Source organism: Melopsittacus undulatus, chromosome 6, assembly GCF_012275295.1.
Source record: "Melopsittacus undulatus isolate bMelUnd1 chromosome 6, bMelUnd1.mat.Z, whole genome shotgun sequence".
Classification (NCBI taxonomy): domain Eukaryota; kingdom Metazoa; phylum Chordata; class Aves; order Psittaciformes; family Psittaculidae; genus Melopsittacus; species Melopsittacus undulatus.
The window spans coordinates 27,180,843-27,204,318 of NC_047532.1; the positions used below are offsets into that span (position 1 = coordinate 27,180,843).

The 23,476-nt window shown below is 38.4% G+C and overlaps 1 protein-coding gene across 1 annotated transcript; it reads left to right on the forward strand.

The window, feature by feature from the left end:
• The first annotated feature begins 20,738 nt into the window (after positions 1-20,738).
• PDC (phosducin) lies at positions 20,739-22,746 on the forward strand. The gene is made up of 3 exons (XM_005147106.1): positions 20,739-20,821; positions 21,377-21,537; positions 22,219-22,746. The coding sequence occupies exons 1-3, from the start codon at positions 20,761-20,763 to the stop codon at positions 22,744-22,746; spliced, it is 750 nt and encodes a 249-aa protein (XP_005147163.1). The 5' UTR covers positions 20,739-20,760.
• Positions 22,747-23,476: the final 730 nt, after the last annotated feature.

A 23,476-nucleotide genomic window follows, 5' to 3' on the forward strand; every position in this document is an offset into this window, starting at 1 on the left:
GAAACAATTCACCCTAAAAAGTTCATAAGAAGTTCTCACTCAGAAAAGAGTGGAGCTTTAATACAGCAACTACAAATTGAAAATTATCTTCTCTGCTACAACAAAGATAGCACAAAGTGGAGATGGATAGATTCTGCTGCCAGAGTACTGAGCCCAGGCAGATAGACCAAACGAAGATCTCTGGAGTTGATACCACAGTAATATCAAAATAACAAAAACGGCTACAGATGACTAGATGCTAATGCAAAAGCTGTCAGCCAAAAGCCCCACTGGATAGTACAAGAATGAGATTTTGGAAAGTGATGTTCTAGAGGAAAGGAGAATGGAACACACATGAAGGAAACATGCTTGAAGCTAAAGTTTATAGTATGGAATCTCATGATCTGTTCTTTACACTTAGCAAACTTTGCACGTCATCTTACTGCAGACTCTTTGTTCTGCCATGTCTTGAGCCTTTTGCAAGAAGGGAAAGGTTACTTAAGCAAAACAGGATAAGAGCTTATTGATGTAAGCAGAAGGTTATCATTAACACATTACGAAGATTACAATAAATGACTTGGGCATTCCTTGTGGTAGTTGAGCCTCTTGTGAGATTGTCTGTACCTGAGAGAGAATGGAAGTCCCATAAAACAGGCCTACAAATTCCTATTTACAACATTGCTTGGGTTCAATAGCATATCTGTAATAATTCTCTCTTCTTTCTCACCTTTTACACAGAAAAAAAAATCCTTATGTCTGCTACATCTTTCATTATAAGAATATATATTTTACATTGTTTTCTCATGAATTATATAGGAAAGTATTTGCACAACCTAAGACTGAAGTCTGATGTGCTGGTGTCCGAAATCACTTATTAGCAGGATAGCTGTCACCAAACAAGGGTTCAGAAATGTCCTGGGCAACAGGCAATATTATGTCAGATTGTGAGCTAGCGTAAGTAATAACCCAGACTAAGCTGCACCTACTGACATTTCTATTCAAGTATGTCTCAAAAGCAGCACATAATGCTTCATAGCTATCTTAGAATCATAGAATAGTTAGGGTTGGAAAAGACCTTAAGATCATCTAGTTCCAACCCCCCTCCATGGGCAGGGACACTCACACTAAACCATGTCAACCAAGGCACTCTCCAACCTGGCCTTGAGCACTGCCAGGAATGAGGATTCACAACTTCCTTAGGCAACCCATTCCAGTGCCTCACCACCCTCACAGTAAAGAACTTCTTCCTTATATCCAATCTAAACTTCTTCTAGCCTTCTCTTCTCCAGGCTGAACAGCCCCAAATTTCTCAGCCTGTCTTCATATGGGAGGTGCTCCAGTCCCCGGATCATCCTCGTGGCCCTCCTCTGGACTTGTTCCAACAGTTCCATGTCCTTTTTATGTTGAGGACACCAGAACTGCACACAATACTCCAAGTGAGGTCTCACAAGAGCAGAGTAGAGGGGCAGGATCACCTCCTTGGACCCGCTGATCATGCTCCTTTTGATGCAGCCCAGGATACAGTTGGCTTTCTGGGCTGTAAGTGCACACTGAAGCTGGCTCATGTTCTGTTTCTCATCAACCAGCACCTCCAAGTCCTTCTCCACAGGGCTGCTCTAAATCGATTCTCTGCCCAACCTGTAGCTGTGCTTGGGATTGCTCCGACCCAGCTGTAGGACCTTGCCATTATGTTGGTATCAGCCCACCTCACAAGCATATCAAGGTCCCTCTGGATGGCATTCCTTTCCCTCCAGCGTATCAACTGAACCACACAGCTTGGTGTCATTGGCAAACTTGCTGAGGGCACAATCAATCCCACTGCCCACAAAGATGATGAACATGACTGGTCCCAACACAGATCCCTGAGGGACACCACTCGTTACTAGTCTCCAGTTGGACATTAGGCCATTGACCACAACTCTGCGTGTGGCCATACAGCCAGTTCTTTATCCACCGAGTGGTCCATCTATCAGATTGACACCTCTCCAATTTAGTTTAGTAAATTTAATTTTATCTTAATGGTTCCATCATCCCAAGTCCTATCTCTTCACCAACATGAGACAAGTATGGCTCAGAGGAAATTATAGTGTGCCTAAAGGCACAAAATATCAATGAAAGGTATATATAATAAAGCACTAGCAGAAATATCCTCTGTGTTCAAATTCAGATGAACTCTGCTTACTCCCATAAACTCCCTCAGGTGCCTTGCCATGGACTGCAATACCAACAGGAATTATCAGATCTGATCTGTGAACTCCACTCACAGTATGACTGACAGACACAGACAGATGCAAACACTTTTTTTTGACAATATATGTAGCACTTGAGTATAATCTTGTGCCCAAGCTAATCAGGGCAGGCTCAAAGTTAATCATTCTCAGAAAATCCAGAGTTATTTTCTCTGTAAATACACCTTTATTTTCTGCTCTCAGGTTTGTAGGGACAGCATCCTACTACCGCTATTTAAACCTCTCCAAATAAAAAAATAAGACCATGCACAAAAAAATAATTTTGAATCTTGAATATCAAAAAAAAAGTGTGCACAAAGGACCTAAAAACTCATAAATTCTTTGCAAAGTTGTATGTAGGATTGCCTACAAATAAGGCACAGCCTGTTCAGGTAACTCACTGCACCAAAAGGTCAAATTGGAAAAGTAAAAGTCAATGAATAAAACTTTTTTTCTGTAATTTTTCAGTTCCTCCAAGAAAGCAGAAACAATTCAAGAACTCATATTTTTCAATGTTTAAATGTGTGTGGAACACTAACATGTGTAGGCAACATTATCTGAGCACATATGGGACAACATAAAACATATGCATCTGAGCTAGAGATTCTTTAGTAAAAAGCTAAGACATAAAACCCACAAAATTTCAACTACCAGAGGACATTTTCCAGGACTCCTGTTCAGGAAATGAAATTACAAGTTTACTTATTCACTGAAAATACTTAGGTGGAAGTTACTGAGAAGCAGTAACGATGGAGCCCAAATTATGCCATTTTTTAACTGACATTTTCCAGAGTTTAACAACATTACACTGCTGTGCTTTTGTTTCTAAGACATGGACAGTGCAGCAAACTGCCAAGAATCATCTTTGCTAGACGTAACGATTACTTGGCCTCCATCTGAGCAGGAGCAGCTTAGCATAATAAACTCTTCCATGACGCAGGCAAGTAGACCTGATGACCAGTGAAGGATTTCTTCCAAATATCTTTCTGTGATAATATGCTGATTAAATACCTGTGTGTATTGCCAGCTTATTTCCCCATTTCGCTCCAAATTAATAGACAGGCTTGCATCTGCATCATTTTATGACGTCCAATACTATATCAGGAGCTATGAATAACTGTGCATCTTCTTTGTGTGTCTGCCCTGGTCACTTCTGGGTTTTTTTGGGTTTGTTTGGTTTGGTTTTTTTTCCTCTCTGGCTTTCTAATAATTTACTCTCTCCATGTTATAACCATGGCTATTGTACGCAGACCTCCCACCCGGCCCCTGTCCAACATTCCTGTGGTATATTCAAACATCTGCCAAAAAGATGCCTTTGATAAACTGCAAAAAAAACCCCAACATTATCACAGGCAATTAGAATTCAACTGCTGCCTATGACATTTAAGTTTAAATAAACTTTGGAGGAGCAGCTGGCCATTGGAGAGAAATTTGAGAAGGAGCTTAAGGAGACCAGCAAGCACTGCATTTCTCTCCCTATTATAAAGACTGGATTTTTTTTGAAACAGGCAAATAGCAGAGGTCCAAAAGACCTTTCCTGGGATCTCGGTGACATTGCTCAGCAGGTGACTTACCATACAGCCAGTGTGGCTCTCTGCCATATGACCCATGCATACTGTGATTCTTGGAAAAATCATCTAAAGCAAGGGGAACCACGTAGTCTGAGACTAGGAAACAGCTTTTTCAGTTGCAGACTCTCTGGACCAGGAACTGTGATAGCCTGTATTCAGATATCCATTTACTGCCTGCAGTTAGCTGTTAGCTGTCATCTTAACAATTGTCTATGTGGAAAATCAACAGCTGCATGAGATCACCTGCATCGCTTGCACTCAATTAGGGAAAAACTTCCTATTCACTTTTAAAGCCTTCACTGAACCATGTGTGGATCTTTGATTAATCCCTGGGAAGGAAAACAGATATGTGCAAGCTGTCCACACTTGACTACTGAAAGCTTTTGAATAATGAGGTGACTGACAGGTCAGTTTGCACAATTCAGTTTTGAACCTTTTCTTCCATGAAATTTTAGTCATGTTACACATGTTCACAACAGGTTTTTGTAATGCATCCTTTACACTTAGCCCATAGCAAATATATTGGGACTCCCAAATTGGTAACATCCTAGATGATACCATATTGATCAGGTTTGAGATCATTGAGGAACCTGAACATACACAAGTCTATGGGATCTGATTAAATCAGGGTCCTGAGGGAACTGGCAGAGGTACTTGCCAAGTCACTCGACATCATATTTGAAAAGTCATGGCGATCAGGTGAAGTCCAGTGACTGGAAAAAGAGAAACATCACACCCATCTTTTAAAAGGGTAATAAGAAGGACTCTGTGAACTACCGACCACTCAGCCTCACCTCTGTGCTCAGTAAGATCATGAAACCAATCCTCCTGGAAGCAATATCAAGGCATATGGAAGGCAGGGAGATGATTAGAGGCAGCCAACATGGTTTCATCAATGCCTGACTAATCTGATGGTCTTTGCGATGGAGGGCCTGCATAGCTGGATAAGGGAAGAGAAACTGATGAGATCTGTCTTGACTTCTTCAAGACCCTTGGCACAGACCCAGACAACATCCTTCTCTCTAAAATGGAGAGGTATGGGTTTGACGAATGGACTATTTGATGGATAAAGAATTGGCTGGATGGCTGCTTCCAAAGAGTTGTAACTGGTGGCTCAATGTCTAAATAGAAATCAGTAATAAGTGGTTGTCCCTTAAATGTGTTGAGAAAACATATACGGCAAATCTCCATGAGAAGACAATAGAATCACAGAATCCCAAGGGTTGGAAGGGACCTCGAAAGATCATCTAGTCCAACCCCCCTGCAAGAGCAGGGTAACCTAGAGTACATCACACAGGAACTTGTCCAGGCGGGCCTTGAATATCTCCAACATAAGAGACTCCACAATCCCCTTGGGCAACCTGTTCCAGTGCTCTGTCACTCTTACAGTAAATAAGTTCTTCCTGATGTAGCTTCATCTTTCCCTGAACTGCCATTCAATTTTAGCAAGCAAAGGCTTCTAACATTAGTGAGTCAGGAAAGTTTTATTATGTAGCAATAAATTAGTATAGAGACTGCAAGTGCATCGTCAAACAGTTCCCAGCCTCACCCTTTCCCATGGTTCTAGTGAAAGAATTTGCTGCCTACATGCACCAAGCCAGGAGAAACTAAGGGGTGAGGGGAACATTACTATACCTTAGCTAAGTGTGCTCCCTTCTGGCTACAGAGCTCAAAGAAGAAAGTCTGAAAAGAAATCTTTTTTTGCTTAGACCTAAATTGAGGAAGTCATGCATTATATTGCTCTATGCACTTCATTTTAAAAATAAAAAAGTTAGGGGACACACAACTGGATGCAAACAGAGTATTTGAAAAGTATCAGAACCCCTGATCCCAATGCTAAGACACTTAAAGAGGGAAAACACTTTTTTAAGGAGGGAAAAAGAATATCAGAACAAATGTATAGGTACTTTTAGCTGAACACTTCCAGTAGTGCATTTCCAAAAGCACTAGTTGAACCATGCTTTTAGCAAACATTTAATTAATAATCTATTTTTCTTATAAACTTCACAATCAGTGGAATGCTAAGTATGATCAAATTAAATCATTTTGATTTTTACATAAAAATGGACACTTCAAAGAGGCCAACTTAATTGAAGGAACACAGGTCTATTAATGGTAGTTTTATCAACAGGCATGAAACATAAAAATTCATACTACTTTTCAGGCAGGCATACTGCTCTAAATCACTTCCAACTGTAACACCTGATGAAGCTAAGAAATGCTTATTTCAGTAAACAAAGTTTCCATGTTTTGATATGATAATTGAAGATTTTTATTAAAACAGTAAATTCATTTAACATTTCTGCCTAAAGAGCATTTAGACAGCTAAGTTAACTGCAGTACACACAACCTGGGGAAGTTTACAACTAAAGTTAAGATGATAACTGAGCATGGTACAACCCACAGAATTTTCACTTCACTTTCTGTGGGAAAAAAAAACCTACTTCAAAGTAATATTTTTCAAATGTCTCTTGGTATCATTAGCTACAGTTAATGTAAAGAGCATTTGAGAAGACAGTCCTTACAAAATACAACCTGCAGTCATTGTTTTTGAGTGACTGCTTTTAAAATTTCCTTATAGCACTCACTTAAAAACACTTTACAGGTTTTATGTCCCAAAGAATATTCCATAATTTCAGGAAATTAGCTCATGTAATTACTCTCATACAGCCACAAGTGTCACTACTATTGATACATAATGGCAGATAGGTCTGAGGATAAAGAGGGAGGGTTTTGTTCTATAAGCGCATCACTGAAAACATTTAATGTTTTCAGCCAGAAAATGACTGCATAAAATATATGTAAGATGGTAACTACAGATATGGTTCTTTCTCTGAATCATCCTCTAGTCCTCTTTTAGATATGAAAATATTTTCTGAAATGTAAAGTTGCTGGGGTTTTTTGAAATACCATGTTTGATCTTTTAAAATATGTTAAAGATAGCACAACTTAACGAGATAGATACACCAAAATACATCCTAACATTTTCGTTCTCAGTTGCACCTTTAGAAGCTCAAAAGAGATCCATGTAATGTCATTAACCCAGAGAAATGAGTAGAAGCAGGTATAAAAGCCTGTTGTGTGACAAACATTACAGCTCTTCAGGCAAACAGATCTCCTTTTCACAGGCAAACACCGACCTCTATGGGCAACATGTAAATGTGCAGAATTTTTTAAAGATACTAAGGTACGTTTTAACTTAAAACTGTAGAAGTGATAGCTCATCAGAAGAAAGGAGGAATAGAAAAATCAAAAAGAAAAAAAAAGAGAGAATTACCTAAACATTTAAGAAAACCTACTGTTACAGATGACTGTAAATTACTTCAAAATGGCTCTTTTAGGCCTCACAAAGCTTTTTGGCTACGTTAATTTAGAAACCTACCTCCACAAGGCATACTGGGTATTTTTAAATATTTTTTATATTCCTGTGACTTGCAGCAGAGAAAACCTAGAGGGTGATGTAATTAAGACAGAGTGATAGAATTAAGCCGTATCCAACCTTATATTAAAATAATGCTGTTGCAGAGATGGAAATTAATGCCCTCAGTCTCAAGCTGATGCAACCCTGTATCTTCAAAGAACTGGAAGCTAACAAATTTATATTTAGAAATCCCCTGCTTGTCTTTTTTCCTATACATAGGTCCTCCTCCTATAGGGCTCTGGAAAAGCCCCTTCAGGTACTTCATTACTAAATTGAATTCTGCCTACATGATACTGTCTGAAAACAGTGATATTATGTATTTCTATAGGGCATGAAATTCCTTGGTTTGCCTTTCAGAACAGAGTCAAGTGAGCTTCACAATTTAATGGGATCTTCCATTAAGATTTAACGACTATCTCATAAAAGACATTTAAATATTGCATAAAAAAGGTGAAAGAAATGAAGCACCTGAAACCTCAGAAAGCTAGTACGTCTGGTAGGAAAAAGCTCAGGCCAGGCTTAGCAAACAGAGAAATATCAAGCAGGAAACAATAAAAGACAAAGAAAGAAAAAACAGATGTATGCGAACTTCCAAATAGAAATTGCAGCAAAAATGTCACTGAACTGGAACATATAATTTTAAAAGGAAATACTGTCATCTCAGCTTCTAACGATTGTGATTTCTTTTTTAAATTGTGATTTCTTCTTTCAATGCTTGAGAGCGTTGCCCCTTACTCCCAGTACTGCTGTTAGAGGATAATACCACATCAGTCTGTGCAGACCACAAAAGGAATGCAGTACACACTAATTTTCTGGATTACCTTTATCCCACCAGACATTATCATACTTACAGTAGGATAAACCCACCAGCTATTTCAGGGTCTGAGAGGAAGGACTTAACTTCAAGCACAGCAGTTTCTACCACCCCTTGTGTTATTAGTGACAGCATTTCCCAGTTCTCCTTGATGGCAGATCCAAAATGAGACATGAGCTCATGGGGAGGAAGACTCTCAGCTAAGGTACCTCACTGCATTCAGGTCATTTCTACACTGTCTCACCAGGGTCCCTATCCCTTGCAAACCTCTGCTGATGTTCATTACTTGTTTCACACAGAGCCACCCTCCTTAAGCTCATCTGAGCAACAGTGTGGGTGAGTGATGGAACCCTCTTTATGGCAATGCATCCAGCTAAGTGTATGATCCACAGCTGCAGATGTTTAAAAACTAATCTTCCACTTAAAGGTGCTCTGAATTTAATATTTCTTAATGTCACATAAGACATTTCTAGTTTTCCATAGAATAAAATTATCTATCCTTTTTTTATTATTATTATTTGCACTCTGTAGTTACTTAAATTTTTAAATTAATGAGTAGCTAGGTATGACTGGGTGAGTGATTTAATTATTAGCATCATTTCCATGAATAGCTTTATCCCTTTTATAAACTGGAGTCCTATCACAATTCAGAAATATTTAAAAGGTCATCAGGGTTGTAAGGGTAGCTTTCCTGCATGAAGTAATGGGTTCTTATTTGTGCTTGTAATCCATCTGTATATCTCCAGCATTTTCAATACACCTTGCTCTGCAATACCCCTTGCTCTGCAATGCCAAGGTGCCATCTGTAACTCCTCTCCAGGTTCAGTTGTTTTTCTACCTCTTCAATTATATCTATGCACTAAGTCCCTTAAACCTCCATCCAGTCTGCAACTTCATTGGCTCAAACTAATGAACAGAATTTTCTAATTCCCTTATGATAATCCTATTACCTATCCAAAGCTATTTCTGCAAGGGTAATCATTACACAGAGATGTAAATCTGAGACCAGGTCTATCTGTGGTCAGTTGTAATCCATCTCTTCTCCTGGAAACCACCAAGGACATTTGTCAGTACTCAGAAAAAGTGGAAGTGAGCAACTGAACCTGTCAGGTAGGTGATTTGTACGTTGATTGCATTTGAAGTTTTATTTTAGTAGAGGAATAAAATATGGTCTTTTGAAGATGGCCACAGCTGCTAAAATTTATTAGTGGTGCATTAAATATTCTAATAGATAGATTCAACTGATAGTCTGTCAGAAGAACCTCACCTTTGGAATGTAGATGTAATTGTTGAGATAAAAACTAATGCCAGATCTCCAGTTATGAATTTGACAAGTTCTTTTGATTAAGCTGAGAATAACAAGCTACAAGAGCTGTTGTTAGCTGATCTTGAAATAACTACAGGTTTTGCCCTAGCCTGGACAGGAAGTGGTGCTTCACTCCACATGGAGTAATTTCGGGGAAGAGGATATATATTAGAAACCCAACCCCCTGAGCTGCTACAGTGTGTGCCAAGACTACCAGAAGCAACATCTATGTCTAATTTAACAGAGCTTCTATATGTCTTACATGGAATCTCATCTCTATTTGACATTGTCATTGATTTAATTCAAAAGGGGATTTCTGTTATTTTGTAACCTTTGAACACTAACCTGCATATAAGAATCTGCAAAAGAATACAAACACACGATTTCTTCTGCCTGTAGTGGAACAGAGCTCTGTGCTCTGCTGAAGGGTGAGTGAAGGGCTCTGGTGTCTGGGATAATCCCCAGAAAATCTTCATGTCTGGGTCCATTCTTTTCAGAGCCTTCAAGAAACTCTTAACTATAGAATAAATCCTTCTTACCCAGGTATCTAATTTCAGGCTCAGAACTGTTTTCTTCCAGAATAATGTTTTAGTAAGTGTAAATATCGGTATGAAAGAAAATAAACCAAATGTACTGGACACTGCACAAGAAATTTTGCTATGTAGCTGGTGTGACAGCATTAATTTTAGGAAAGTTGCAATTACATAACTACAGGTATAAATGATGTATTACATGAAAAGGTGAAGAAAGTGTCTCTCTTTAGCTGGTGAGCCTACCTACTTTAAAGGCAATTTGCCATGGACAGTAATGGAAAAAATTGTCAGGTCCACAGTTCAGTAGAGATGCAGAGATTGCTTTACTTACCTATCATTATTTTGCTGTTCTCAGAGGCATGTCTTTTTCATTTGTACTCAGATTTGTATTTGGCAGTGGGCATAAGAACAGTAACATCTTATATACAGATGTCAATCCTTATTAAATAACAATAACATGAGCAGACAAAGCAAGCTTAGTATGTACAAAAGTCCACTAAATTCCCATTTTTTGATACTGAGAGATTTCTTTCTACAGCTGAGATCCCCAGAAGGTAAGCATGTTCTGAATTGTATAGGTCTAAGTGGTCAAGATACTTCAGGGCAAAATTATATTTTGGATGCTTGCTTCCAACCTGCTTGCAGAAACAAAGAATATGATCTTCACAATCAACAGTTTTACAGGTTTCCAGCAAGTACTTGAAATTTTTTTGACAGGAGGGAACAGTCTGAACATAAAGTCACTCTTCTGCAGCTGATGTAGACCAGATTGTTAGAATTATATCCAAATACTTCATCCTACTTCAGAATAGGATTTTAAACTGATCTCTGTTATAAATATTAATGTCTAATCCTTGCAATTCTAATTAAAGCTCAGCTTATATCATGGGGAAATGAATTAGGGAATGAACGATAATAATCAAAAAAATACAACTTGAGAGCAAATTGCATAGCTAAAGATGATTGCTATATGCCCATATATGCAGCTGCTGGTTTCCAGTGATAAATTCATCACTAGCATCCATGGATATTCAAACCATGACAGGGTTCCCTTACTCCCAATTTGCAAAGTGCAAAAGCCCTACAGGTATTTTGCATCTTCAAAATACTGATGATGACATCTGTTTATATCATTATTTCAACTGCAAAGTTTTTTCCTGGTTGAATTATATTATTAAAAGGCATCCCTGCCTCTTTCCATCTCTGAAAAAACAGAAAATTAGAAAGCACCGATTCAGGAAAAGGGGCCTGACTGAATCAACCAGTAGCCCCACTTCAGTGGGGAAATAACTTTCAACAGGTATCACACTAGACTGGATTACAGGAATGGGTCAAACACATATTCCATAAGCCACCTGTGGACAAAAAAACCTCCAGAGATGGTGCAGCACTCTAGGTAGACAATGGTGAGCAAGGAGAAGCAAGAAAAATCAGATTACTCCCATCATTTGGAATGTTTAACATGGCAAAAGAATGCAGGAAACACAGCTGGAGAGCCTGGCAACTAGCTTTCAGTGCTATCCTATCTTAAACTACATAATAAGTTTCATTTTAAGGCAAGTGGCTAACCACAGTTCAAATGAATTATATCCTTAATTCTGAACTCCATGGATGAGCACAAAGATTTATCTCAAGTCCCAGTACAGTGAAATGTTTCTCAGTGATTTAAATGTAAGATGGAACATCCTATAAATCAACACAGAGAACTCTGTTTTATTGTGACAAGCATACATCAGAGTTTTTGCCTGTCATGTTCAATGCCTATAGAGTTCAATTGAAAGCTGTTTAACGATTTTCACAGTATGGATCCAATTACAGAGCAATTCCTATTCTGCTGCTTACTGGAAGGAAGATATAACAGAAATATGAGTAAAAGAACATGACATTAAAGACATAAATGAGGTCTACCCAATATGATGTAGGAGCAGAACCGGCCAAAATTAGGGGAAAATCACTTTCTGGGTAAAAGAACAAAACCCAAAGCAAAACAAAAAATAACTTCCAACTATTTCAAATGAAAGACTTAGTGAATTCATGACAACTCTTGGTTTTTCTTCTTTTTCTTTTAAGCTGAAATGAAACATTTCAGTTTTTTTATTGGCATTTTCATTTCAGACAGACATGCAAGATGAAGGCAACAAGCAGAGGAAGTATGATAAGCCTGAAAAATAACTTCATATATTTGCCTGCCAAAACAAGAAACACTTTTTGATGACCCAGAACCTTTTCCACTCTAACAGCCACAGATAATGGAAGAGAAAGAAAATGCAAGAATTTGCAGTGAGCTAATGCCATATATTTTTTCTCACTGCATTCAATTGAAGGAAGCAATCGTAATATTGTGGGAATGGTGATTCCTGCAGAGAGCACGAGCCTGGGCTTTAATGAGCCATCTCAGCTGCTCTCGGCAAAGCACCTGCTTCATTATAAAACTCCACACAGTCAAAGCCCCTCCAAGAAATTTCCAAATTACCACTTGTTACCTAAACCAGCCGTCCAAAAAAAGCTCTATGAACTGTCACAGCAGCAGTGATGTCAGGCTACACTCAGCCGCACTGGCTGGTAGATTCAGTTTTTGTTCTTTCTCAGCCTCATAGAAAGCTGCTGGCTAACAGGTCTTGAACACAGCCAGGTGAAAACGTATTAATAAAGTAAATAACATATTAATAAAATTAATAAAAGCATTAATAAAGTTAAAAACGTATTAATAAAGTCACTTTGTTAATAAAGTGAAACGTATTAATAAAGTTAATAAAGAAAAAAACTATTTCACTGATTTTTATTTCTTTTTTGGCAATTCTTTCAGTATAGATCAGAAGTTTCACAAATGTAATGTCTTTGTTTTGAAAATATTAAATTAATAAATTAAAATGCCATCTTGAAATTAAATTTGTTTCTATCTGCATATCCTTGCCATTTTAGTGGTATAAGTCGTTCATAATTAAAATATTCTTAAATTATTCCATTTATTCAATATCTTAAGGAGACTTCCTTTGCATGGAGTTAAATATTTTATCTTAATTTGACATGAAAGCATGGTCTTGTAATTTTGACATGAAGTATCAAATAAAATAATTTCAGTGTTGAGTCCTGTCCTTCATAATTGCTGGGATCCTATTAAAATACCCGCCTCCAGCAGTACGTTAGGTACTTTAGATACTGCTGGAGGTACTTTAAGATAACCACACATTCCCATTTCTTCTTATAGCAGGAATACTCTCTAGGCTTAAAACAGTATAAATACTGTCTGGCCCTCTTCTCAGAGATCCCTTAAGGAAGGCCTTTAACATTTTTAAATAAAGCAAACTGAAAATGTTTTGAAAGAAATTATGAGATAACTTACTTGGTCTGCTCTAACTTACTTTATACCTGAATCATCACCACAAGATGTATGTAAAACTAAACTGACAAGAACTCAATAAATACTCCCTCTCAAGAGCTACTGCCCTAGCTTGCCCAAAACAGTACATGCTGCACTCTTTCTTTTTATACACAGGGACATGTAACAAGGACAAGTACTGATTCACTGTTAGAGTGTCAGAATTGTAAGATAATGTAACTTTTAAATTATAGGAAAACAGCAAGCAAGATCTTCATGCATCTCGGAGGATGCATGTTAATGCTCACAGAAAGCCAGGAGTGAAGAACACATGAATTTGAGGACTGCATTGAACAAAGATTTTTGGGTTTGTTTTGTTGGGTTTTGTGGTTTGGGTTTTGGTTTTAGTTTGGTTTTTGTTGTTTTTGTTTTTTTTTTTTGGGGGGGGGCTGTTGGTGTTGGTTTTTTTTTATACTTAGCTCTATCAAATTTGAGAGAAAGGCTGTTCAGGTAAACCCTGCATTTACGGAGAGCCTGATGGCTATGTCAAGCCTGCCTTTTGCGGGTAATGGTAACAAAGGATACGACAAAAGCAAAAGCAAAGCAAGACTTCCTACTGCTTTACTTGTACAGTTACAAATACACATTTGAAAAAACTTCAAGCTAAGAAAAAAAAAAAAAAAAAAAAACCAACAACACCACACCAGAATTAAATATTACAGTTTCTGAGCCAAACCTATTTTGCTAACTGCTCTCTGTGCACAATCTTTTGCATCTCCAGAGCCTTAGGAGGCATTCTTGGTCAAACCCTATCCCAAAACAGACAGTAGATGTTCCGATGTTCTCTCAGTTTCATAAGTTTTTGTATCTTCCATTCCTCTCCTGCAGGCACCTTCTTCCTTGGAAGGAAACTGCAAGAGTGTATGTAAAGTCCATACAGGGTACTACTTCTGTTAGATCTTTAATTGACCTCACAACAAATTTAAGTTTCTTCTCTTTGCCATAAAATACTGGCCATCAACCTCTCTGAACACCTGTCTCCAGTCACTGCTAGAGTTCCAGCTCTGACATATGTGATTTTTGACAAATTATAGGGATTATCTGCACTGCCAAACACCTGTTGAGGTTAGGAAAAAGAAAATAAATATCTCCCCTCGAACCAAAGCTCCAAAGGACATGTCAATTCCAGCAGGCATAGAGTTCAGAAATCAAATATGTACTTAAATATCAACTGAAAACTCTGTCCTGACCTTCAGAGTACCGCTCAATCCATTTGACAAATCCAGCCAGGCTTTGAGGTTAAACATGGATTGAGGTTCATGCCCCTAAGTATCTGCATATGAAAGCATTGGCTGTTCTGCTTTCACTTCAGAGACATTTTCTTAGCTTCCAGTCACTCTCCTTCTCTTCTATCTGATACACCCAAGTGTTTTTAAAAATAAGGTAAATTAATAGGTTTAAAATTAAGAAAAAATAATATACCATAACAGTAACAACTATATAACCACCCCCATATGTAACATGATCAAAAAATTCAAATCCTGGCTTTCAAAAGAAATTCACCATTTAATACATAAAATTAAGCTTTTTCAAATTAAAAAAAAAAAGATAATTCAAATTTGACATTATTAATGTAAACTAATATTTTTTTTCTGAAATAATAAATTGAGTCCTGATTTAAAATAAGGACTTTTCAAAATGCATTCTGCCTTTCCATACAAAACATAGTCTTACTATGGTAGGAGTGACGCTGATTGATGCAAAAGACACTGAGCTAATTTCCCATTTCAGATTGAAATCCAGAAATAAATGTGCAATTCATAAAAGATGAGTAATTTCTGGTGCATAACTACAGCCAAATTTTGAAAGGCCTACAAAAAGGAAGAGAAATAAATTTATTTTTTTTTTTAATCCTAGGATTTTTAACCTAACATGATGCTGAAACCAGGAATTTCCTAATTGGCAAAGCCTTAAGGATAAATGAAACATTGGACTCATCTATTTAAAATGTTTCCACCTCACAAATAAAGAACAGCATAAGTCTCCTAAAGCGGATAGAGCAAATAATCCAATCCCCTAACCCTCTCATCAGTCACAGTGACCTGCAGCGAAGCTGACAGCTTTCTACGTCAACCCGTACTGGTTTATATATTCTTTGTATCATATGACCTCTTCTTTGAGCAAATAAAGTCCCATTCCAGTGTTCTGAAATGATGTTTTTTTCCCCAAACACAGTGATCTAATTACTATGTGATACACTGCGTTTTTCCTTTAGGTAAGCCCAGGAAATTTCCATTTATCCATATAGTAAGCCTGTCATTGCACATCTAGGTAACACAATGCTGGTGAAAGTGATCAAGGCAGGTGACTGCAGCCCTGACAACTGGCTCATAATTCTGTATTTACCCACCTTGACGTAAGGGACCTGATTGTCTCAGAATACAAAGGGAGATGAAGGTACTCCATGTTTTCAACTAGCAGCTATTTAGCTTGGTGCCTGACAGCTGTCACTGGGAGCAGATCACTAAAGGTCCTTATGGCTTTCAGCTTCCTCTGCAGCGTGCGGGCAAAAGGTCTGAAACTCTGACCTCTGACCTTGATGTTGCTTAACTAATGATGCTGATGCCTCTTGTAAATCTAAATGGATGTATGACCAAGGATAGTAGCTATGAAATAGATCACAGCCGGAGCTGAAGCAGGCATGTCCTAACCATGCAAATCACATGCAAATACACCTTCAATCATTTCTGCTCAGTGCTGCAGATGACATCCTGCAGTGCACTGAAGTTTCTAAGAAGTGTTCAATGACATCAGTGAGCTCTGGATTAGGGTCCTTGGAAGTCTGTCACAATTGTTAACACAGGAGGACTCCTGAGAGCAGGTGCAGCACCTCACGGAGGATTTACTAGATTCTGCTACACTGGGATGTGTCCACTGCTTAGACAGGAGTGAACAATGCCTATTTCCAGTTCCATATTATTGATTCCCCAAAATTCCAGCAACACAAACATTTAAATCCATAGCTGGTCCTTCTCTTGGCTTGCTTGCTTAAGAAGCTGCCTATATGCCTATTAAGTTTGGTGGCCATTATCATTTGACAGAGGGAACAAGAGTAAACGAGCAAGGAATTCTGCATATGGAAACCAGGAAAAACAGGCAGAGAAGGGAGATTCAAATTAGTGCTTGGGTAGAGAGAAATGCTGGTAAAATTCAGACACTTTTCCCAAGAGGCAAGAGCCAAGGGGACACTCTGGACACAGACACCAGCTGATCAGCCACCTGTATGTAGCTCAAAACATAAATGTACAATAACAGCTTGCTGACAAAGATCCTTTACTTTTAATTCTTACACAAGCCTCCAAAATGTCATACTTCCCAGTTCATATGCAATGTCCCACTTATTGCTGGGCATTATCAGAATGCTGCTGATTGATGGCCTTATGTAAGCCCAGACACAGAACAGCATTTTTGGCAGGATTTGCACATATGAAGAGCAGCAATGTCTAGAGCATGTTTATATTTTGAGAAAAGTATTTCTCTTGTTTACTTTTTGGACTAGCAGCAAAAACTCTTTCTTTAGACAGCAAGTTTTATTTATTGGCTTTTTCCTTTACAGAATGCATCTTGCATTTTACATTTTGTTTAGAGGCTATTACTTTTTATTACCCTCTCTTCTGTAACTATAATTTATCACTAGAAGACACAGGTTTTTGTATTTACAGCTGCAGTATTTTTACAAGGATTAAATAAGTCTGCATAACGAATACACAAGTACAGCACATTCTTCCTGAGCTACCTTAGAAATTCATTATGCATAAGAGAAAGAAAAAATCATAATTTTGGGTAAACAGAAAACTCTCTGTGAAGGCCAAAGGCACAAAATATTTGTTAGTAAGTAAAGAGAATTCTTTCATATTGGATGAAAAGGAAACACTTCATTAGATGGTAATTTCTACCATTAGGTAAGGCTGGCTCATCTGGTCTAATGATAACAGAAGGCTGAGCATCAGTAAAAGCAATTGATATTCTTGAACTACACATCCAAAGCTCATAGAAATTAAATGGTAGCTTCAGACATACACCTAAGGGTTTGGGGTTTTTTCTTGCTGAAGTGACTTTTGGGACACAGATAGGTCTCAACACCTCTTCTATGAAGAAACTGTAATTTTGCTTTCTTCACACAGAAAGTCCAACATAAAGACAAAAAAGTTCTAGAATGATCACTCTCTTAAAATGTGTATGTGAAGTCACCATATGCATTACAAATATGGTCTAATACATTGATGATCTGCAGACCTGATGAGGAAAATTTTTCTCTCCATTAGCATTTTTCAAATAAAAATGTTAAGAGCCACTTTCAGTTGTCAAAACCAACAACAAAAGCTAATGAAAATGAAATATATCTTCTAAATTAGCAACTTTTTCCCCACAAAGATTGCTGTTGATCCGGCACATCTCATGCTGCTAAAATGGTGCAAAGGAGAAAACCTGCGATCAGTAGGGGATAGTGGGGATAGTGCCCTGCAAAGTGTGTCGGTACTTCCTTAGAACTAACACAACACTTTGCCATTGCTGCATTGCTGTTTGACCTGACTACACTCCCAGGAAATTCTGATCTCATTCTTACCCCAAGCAAGAATTTAGCAGAATTGTGAGGCTGCACATTTACATGGAAAAAAAAAAATAACCTAATTTAAAACAGTAAGGAATCTATGAGAGATGGTTGCAATGGCCAGGAATGTACATTCTAAAGCATGCAAGCTCATTCCTATCAAATGCAACCATCCCCATGCAGCTAAGTGCTGCCTTTGCCCTCTGCATTCCATGATGCTCTCAGGCTGACTCAGGTTTTAGGGGCTTGTACTAACAGATGACCTTAACAAATTTCTAAAAGACAGCACTGTCAGTCAACCAATTATGACCCACTTGCAGCTCAGTGTGAATGTGAGTGCTGAGCTCTGTCCACTGGGCTGCAAAGTGCAGCTGCTTTTACAACAGCATCTGTCCTGCAGAGAGGGTGGCTCTCGCTGTCCCCACTGCTGGGCACACCAGATTTCAGCGCATCTATTAAACCAAGAGGTGGGAACTTCAGATCTAAGACATCTTGTGATGCTCTGTGACACTCACCATCTGCTTTACTGTCTCAGCATTATGCATTTACATTTCCTCATGGAGACACTTGCACAACATGCTCTAGACCTTGTAGCACCCACATTTCTCCAAATATTAGGAATACTAGGAACGTATTTTTTTTTTCCTTTGGAAAATGCTGCTTGCCCAGCATACAGAAGAACAACACCTCACCACTCAAAAAAAAAAAAGCCAATCAGCAACAAAACACTTCCATACAAACACTTTAAAAGGATGTGAGAGAATTTCCTACCCTGGTGATTGCCCATTTTTGCCCCCACACTAAATGCAATAGCTTACACCTTTTTCCATGGCACTTTCTTGAGAGGAAAGAAGAGACAGCTCATCCTATAACCAAGATTCCCATGGATCACCTTACAGTCACATGTTTATATGCCCTTGTCCTCAGGCACCTAACTGGGAAACACCTGGCTTGGATGGCCTAATTCTCACAGTGCCAAAACAATAATGATAAATACTTACAAGTCCACTGAGCAGAAAGAAGAATAGTTTGCATGACCTTCTCCAGGCTCACAGCCTGACTCAGTCACAGGGCCATGCCCACAGGCAGCTTGCCAGCCTGTGCACTGTCAGCACTGTTGTCTCATACCAAACTGCAGAATGGTGAAACACTTTTGATGCTGTTGCAAGTCACCTAATCTTTCCAGATTTATTAGGTACAATAGATCAGTAACATAAGCTTTATGGAGAGCATTCATTTGTTAAGCAATCAGTTCCCATCTCTAATGCTTCATTTCTGGTTTGAGCCTGCAACAGACTGCTTAAGTTTCATATCCCATATTTTTAGTGCTTTTCAGGGCTAAAAGCTATGAAAAAGCAAAGCATTCAGAATCATACCCTCTCTTTCCTCATGGAACAAAGGAAAACAACATCAGCCCACAGAAAGAAAAGCTTTTTGTAAATGTCCATGTAAGTCATTAGAATGATTTACAAGGCTTTGACCCAGCATATCCACATAGCAGTCCAACCCTGACATGGCAAGTATTTTTAGTTTTGCATACATGAGAAGGGATTAGCTTCCTATTTCTACTTTGATATCGATTTAATAGCACTTGAACCAACAGCCTGGATCTATATGCTGACAACAATCTATTTACAGAAAGAATTTATATTGGTAAAGTATTATTTGTTACCTGCTTTTCTTCCAATATTATTTGCAACGCTTCTCACAAGTTTCAATTTATTGCCACGAGTATATATGTACAACATTTAATTGCACATTTACTTATCAGTTTTAGTTCCAACATGAAGAAAAATCAGATTCTTTGTCTTGCTCAGCTGTTATTCCACTTTATCCCTTGACACCGGTATGTAAAAATGAAGGTACATTTCCTTCTGTGCATACATGCTGCAACACTAATGTCACTTTAATCTAACACACTAGCAGCTTTTAAATATGGCATTCACGGCATGATAACGTGTTAGCATTTGTGTCAAGATGGGATTTACTGTGAAATCAAATAACATCTGAACAGCTAAAACTAGTCTAGACTAAATGTGAGAACTTCAATCATCCGCCTTAAGACTCCTGTGGACAGTGACAGTTTATCACATTAGAATTACAGTTTTCAATTACAAAGGAAAGTTGTGAACGACGTGCAACATGAGAAAGGAGTCAGTACTATGTGGTGGAGCTCATGCAGATTGGCTATCGTAAATATCTATCAGCAGTGTAGTGAAAATACATGTGAAGAATCAGTACTTTTTTGCACTCATATATCCTCCTTTAACAGGTATCTTCTCAAGAAAGTTGCAAAACCCTGAGAACATTTACTGTGACTTTTGAGAACCAGCAGAAAACAGCCTGACTTTCAGAGCTCAATGCTCTGGCCAAACCCTGCTGCTCCATAATGCTCTGGCAGCACCCAACTGGGCCTGTCTTTTTGGTATGAATACACTCTGCCCCTTGCTCAGAGAACAGTGGTTCTACTTCACCCCTCAAAGATTCCATTGTAAAAGATAAAAAATGTGTTGCTTGAGTACTACTGTATTGCAGCACCCCGAGATTGCCATCTGCCTCCTTGGGTTGCCTTCTTTACAGAGATGCACCATTTTAATAAAAAAGAAATCAGAAAGAAAATATTCACTGCACCCTGCATTATTTGAGTCTGCATTCCCACTGCAGAAAGTTTCACAACCACCATTTTACGCCATGTTCTTGCATTCTCTGATGACTGAGAAGTAACAGTATAATGAAGAAAGTCTTGCCTAGGCACTTCAAGTAAGAATCTGGTAGACATCTTTTGTAAGAGACTGACAAATAATTTAATTGCTCTATAGAAGCTCTACAATTACGTGTATTTTGATCTTTACTGATACCTGACAGCTGCAGGAAATTACAGCTGTGCTGTACCTGCTGTAAGCTTACCCCTTTTCTATGCTGTTATTGATTCATTCTGCTTTTTGAACTTGCAGTATCTCCTACTTCGGCCACCAAAATGGAAGAAAATGCCAACACCAGCTTCGAAGAAGATTTTGAAGGACAGGCAACACACACAGGCAAGGAAACTGTCTGCATTTTGGCTTTTTCTTTTTTTTTCTAAAAATAAGCTAAACTGTCCCTGTTCACTGGGAAAGCCCAGAATTCAAGTAGATACAATTCATTTGCCAATTAAAAAATCATTTATTTTTCAAAAATCTCAACTGTCCTGTATTCTTAGTTTTACTGTAAGTTCTTACAAATGTTAGGCTATACACTGTCTATAGAGAAATGCAAATATACTTCTACACAACACTAGCTTTCACCAACATGTCAGTTTCAACAGGTTTCAACATCCCTATCTCTATTAACTACTCATTGAGTTCACTAAAACCCTTTTACAGGATCCTGATAGGAACCAGACCACTAAAGCGATCCAGGTTAGAAAAAAAACACTCTTCCTTTCTTTTGGAGGCTAACATAACACATTGGTCCCAAAATTTTGGTTTTCAACACTCCTGGAGAGCATTTTGGAAAGAAGAGGGGCAGACAGATAAACTGTGGCACAGAATGACAAGCCAGTAAAGAGACTTCTTTGTTACAGCCAGTTTTTCATCTTACTTCCTATCTCTCAGGGCCCAAAGGCGTGATTAATGACTGGAGGAAGTTTAAATTAGAAAGTGAAGATCGAGACTCCTTATCCTTAAGCAAGAAAGAAATTCTTAGACAAATGTCTTCACCACACAGATCATTCAGTAAAGATGACAAAGACACCAGAGAGAGATTCTGCCGTAAGGTAAGACAAGGAAAGCAAAACAATTTTGATTCTATATAAGACATACTGGTTTAAAATCCTGAATTTGCCAGACTCAGTTCCTTTGCACCTTACCAGAGCTCACATAATATGTATAGACAGAACAAATGCACATGCAACCATCTACATAGTCCTCTCTCAAGCGAAGTCTAACTTCAGTAACATAAGCAGTATATTTCACAACAGCATACTATGCAACACAGAGTTTGACATTTCTTTCTCCATTCCTTGCCTTCATTCTCTATCCCTGGTTAAGGCAATGGAAAATTTTTTAACATATTCAAACACCTACTGGTCAGACTAGAGTTCTGAGCCTGAATGTTACTCATTACTATTCACCCATTCTGAAAGGGGGGAACCCAAACCCCCCAAAAAAACATAGGAATTAAACTTTGACTCCACTATAGTCACTGGCAAAATTCCCACCAGCTCTGGAAGTTTTTGCCAAATATGTAACAGTCTTCAATACCATCAAGTTAACATGCAAATGTTGAGACAGCATCTTCATCTGTCTCTTGAAGAGATCTTCCAGAGTCATTGTGGGAAGTGACTGCCTTTGGCTAAGTTTTCAGTATGATGCTCTTTAGACAACAACTTAGTCTCTTCCTGTTTCAGCACCAACAGATTACTACTTGTTAATGTAAAATTCTCAAACATTCACAGATGAGCATGCAGGAATATGAATTAATTCATGATGAGCAAGAAGATGAAAATTGCCTACAAAAATACCGCAAACGCTGCATGCAGGATATGCACCAGCGGCTGAGTTTTGGGCCAAAATATGGTTATCTGTGTGAGCTGCAGAACGGGGAACAGTTCCTGGAAGCCATTGAGAAAGAACGTAAAACCACTACAGTCATCGTCCACATTTATGAAGATGGCATCAAGGGCTGTGATGCTCTCAACAACAGCTTGATCTGCCTGGCGGCCGAGTATGCTACCGTGAAGTTCTGCAAGATCAAGGCCTCCAACACAGGGGCCGGAGACCGCTTCTCAAATGAAGTGCTTCCCACTCTACTTGTCTATAAGGGTGGGGAACTTCTGAGCAATTTCATTAGCATTTCTGAACAATTCAATGAGGAGTTTTTTGCTGTGGATGTGGAGTCTTTCCTAAATGAGTATGGGCTGCTACCTGAAAGGGAGCTTCCAGCACTGGGAAATGGCAACACGGATGAGCAAGAAGTTGAGTAATTAGAGAACCATAGTCCTGTCTACCCCTTCTTTTCAGTATGTTGTATATCAGCCTCAGTAACACCCATCTCATTTAGAGAAGGCTCTCTTCACTAATTTCTTTTTAAGATACACATATGTATAAAAATGCTTAACTGTTAGGATGTGAATTTTACTTAAAACACATACAACTGGTAGTCCTGTACATAATTATTTTTACTCCAGCCACAAGTAACAGGAAGAACAGGAGATAACAGTGGTGATTCCTAAGAAACTAAGGGGAAATAAAAATAAATTTAAAAAAAATAGTGAGGGTCCATGCCTGTCTCCAGAAAGCGCACCAATTTCATTTCAACAGGAAAAGGACTGATTCATCTCTCTGCATATACAAAAAGAAGTCTCTGTGCTCTGGAATTACTGCAAGTCTTGCTCGTCACATTACTTCTACCAACTTTGATAGGAACAAGATCTTATCCAGCAGTTTTAAGGACAAACATACAGGCCAAAGTCCTTGCACTCCTAAATGGCTTAGGTACCTAGGACATTATTTTCCCCTTCTGCATTTAATTTTCAATATTCATGAAGATACAGAAGTTAGCTCAGCAATTCTGTAAGCTTGTCATCCAAACAGCTAACACAGACACATTATCAGTCAATTTCAGTTCATTGTTGCTCCATATTTTGAACAGTAATACTTATTATGTCTGTGAGTTACTGAAAAAGTATATTGTGCTATGTAATAACTCTGAAT

Bases quoted from the DNA above. Each gene is read 5' to 3' on its own strand.
- PDC (XM_005147106.1), top strand. From the start codon at position 20,761: ATGGAAGAAAATGCCAACACCAGCTTCGAAGAAGATTTTGAAGGACAG. The intron at 20,822-21,376 runs GCAAGGAAACTG...CCTATCTCTCAG, and splicing joins AGGACAGGCAACACACACAG to GGCCCAAAGGCGTGATTAAT. The intron at 21,538-22,218 runs GTAAGACAAGGA...AAACATTCACAG, and splicing joins GAGAGAGATTCTGCCGTAAG to ATGAGCATGCAGGAATATGA.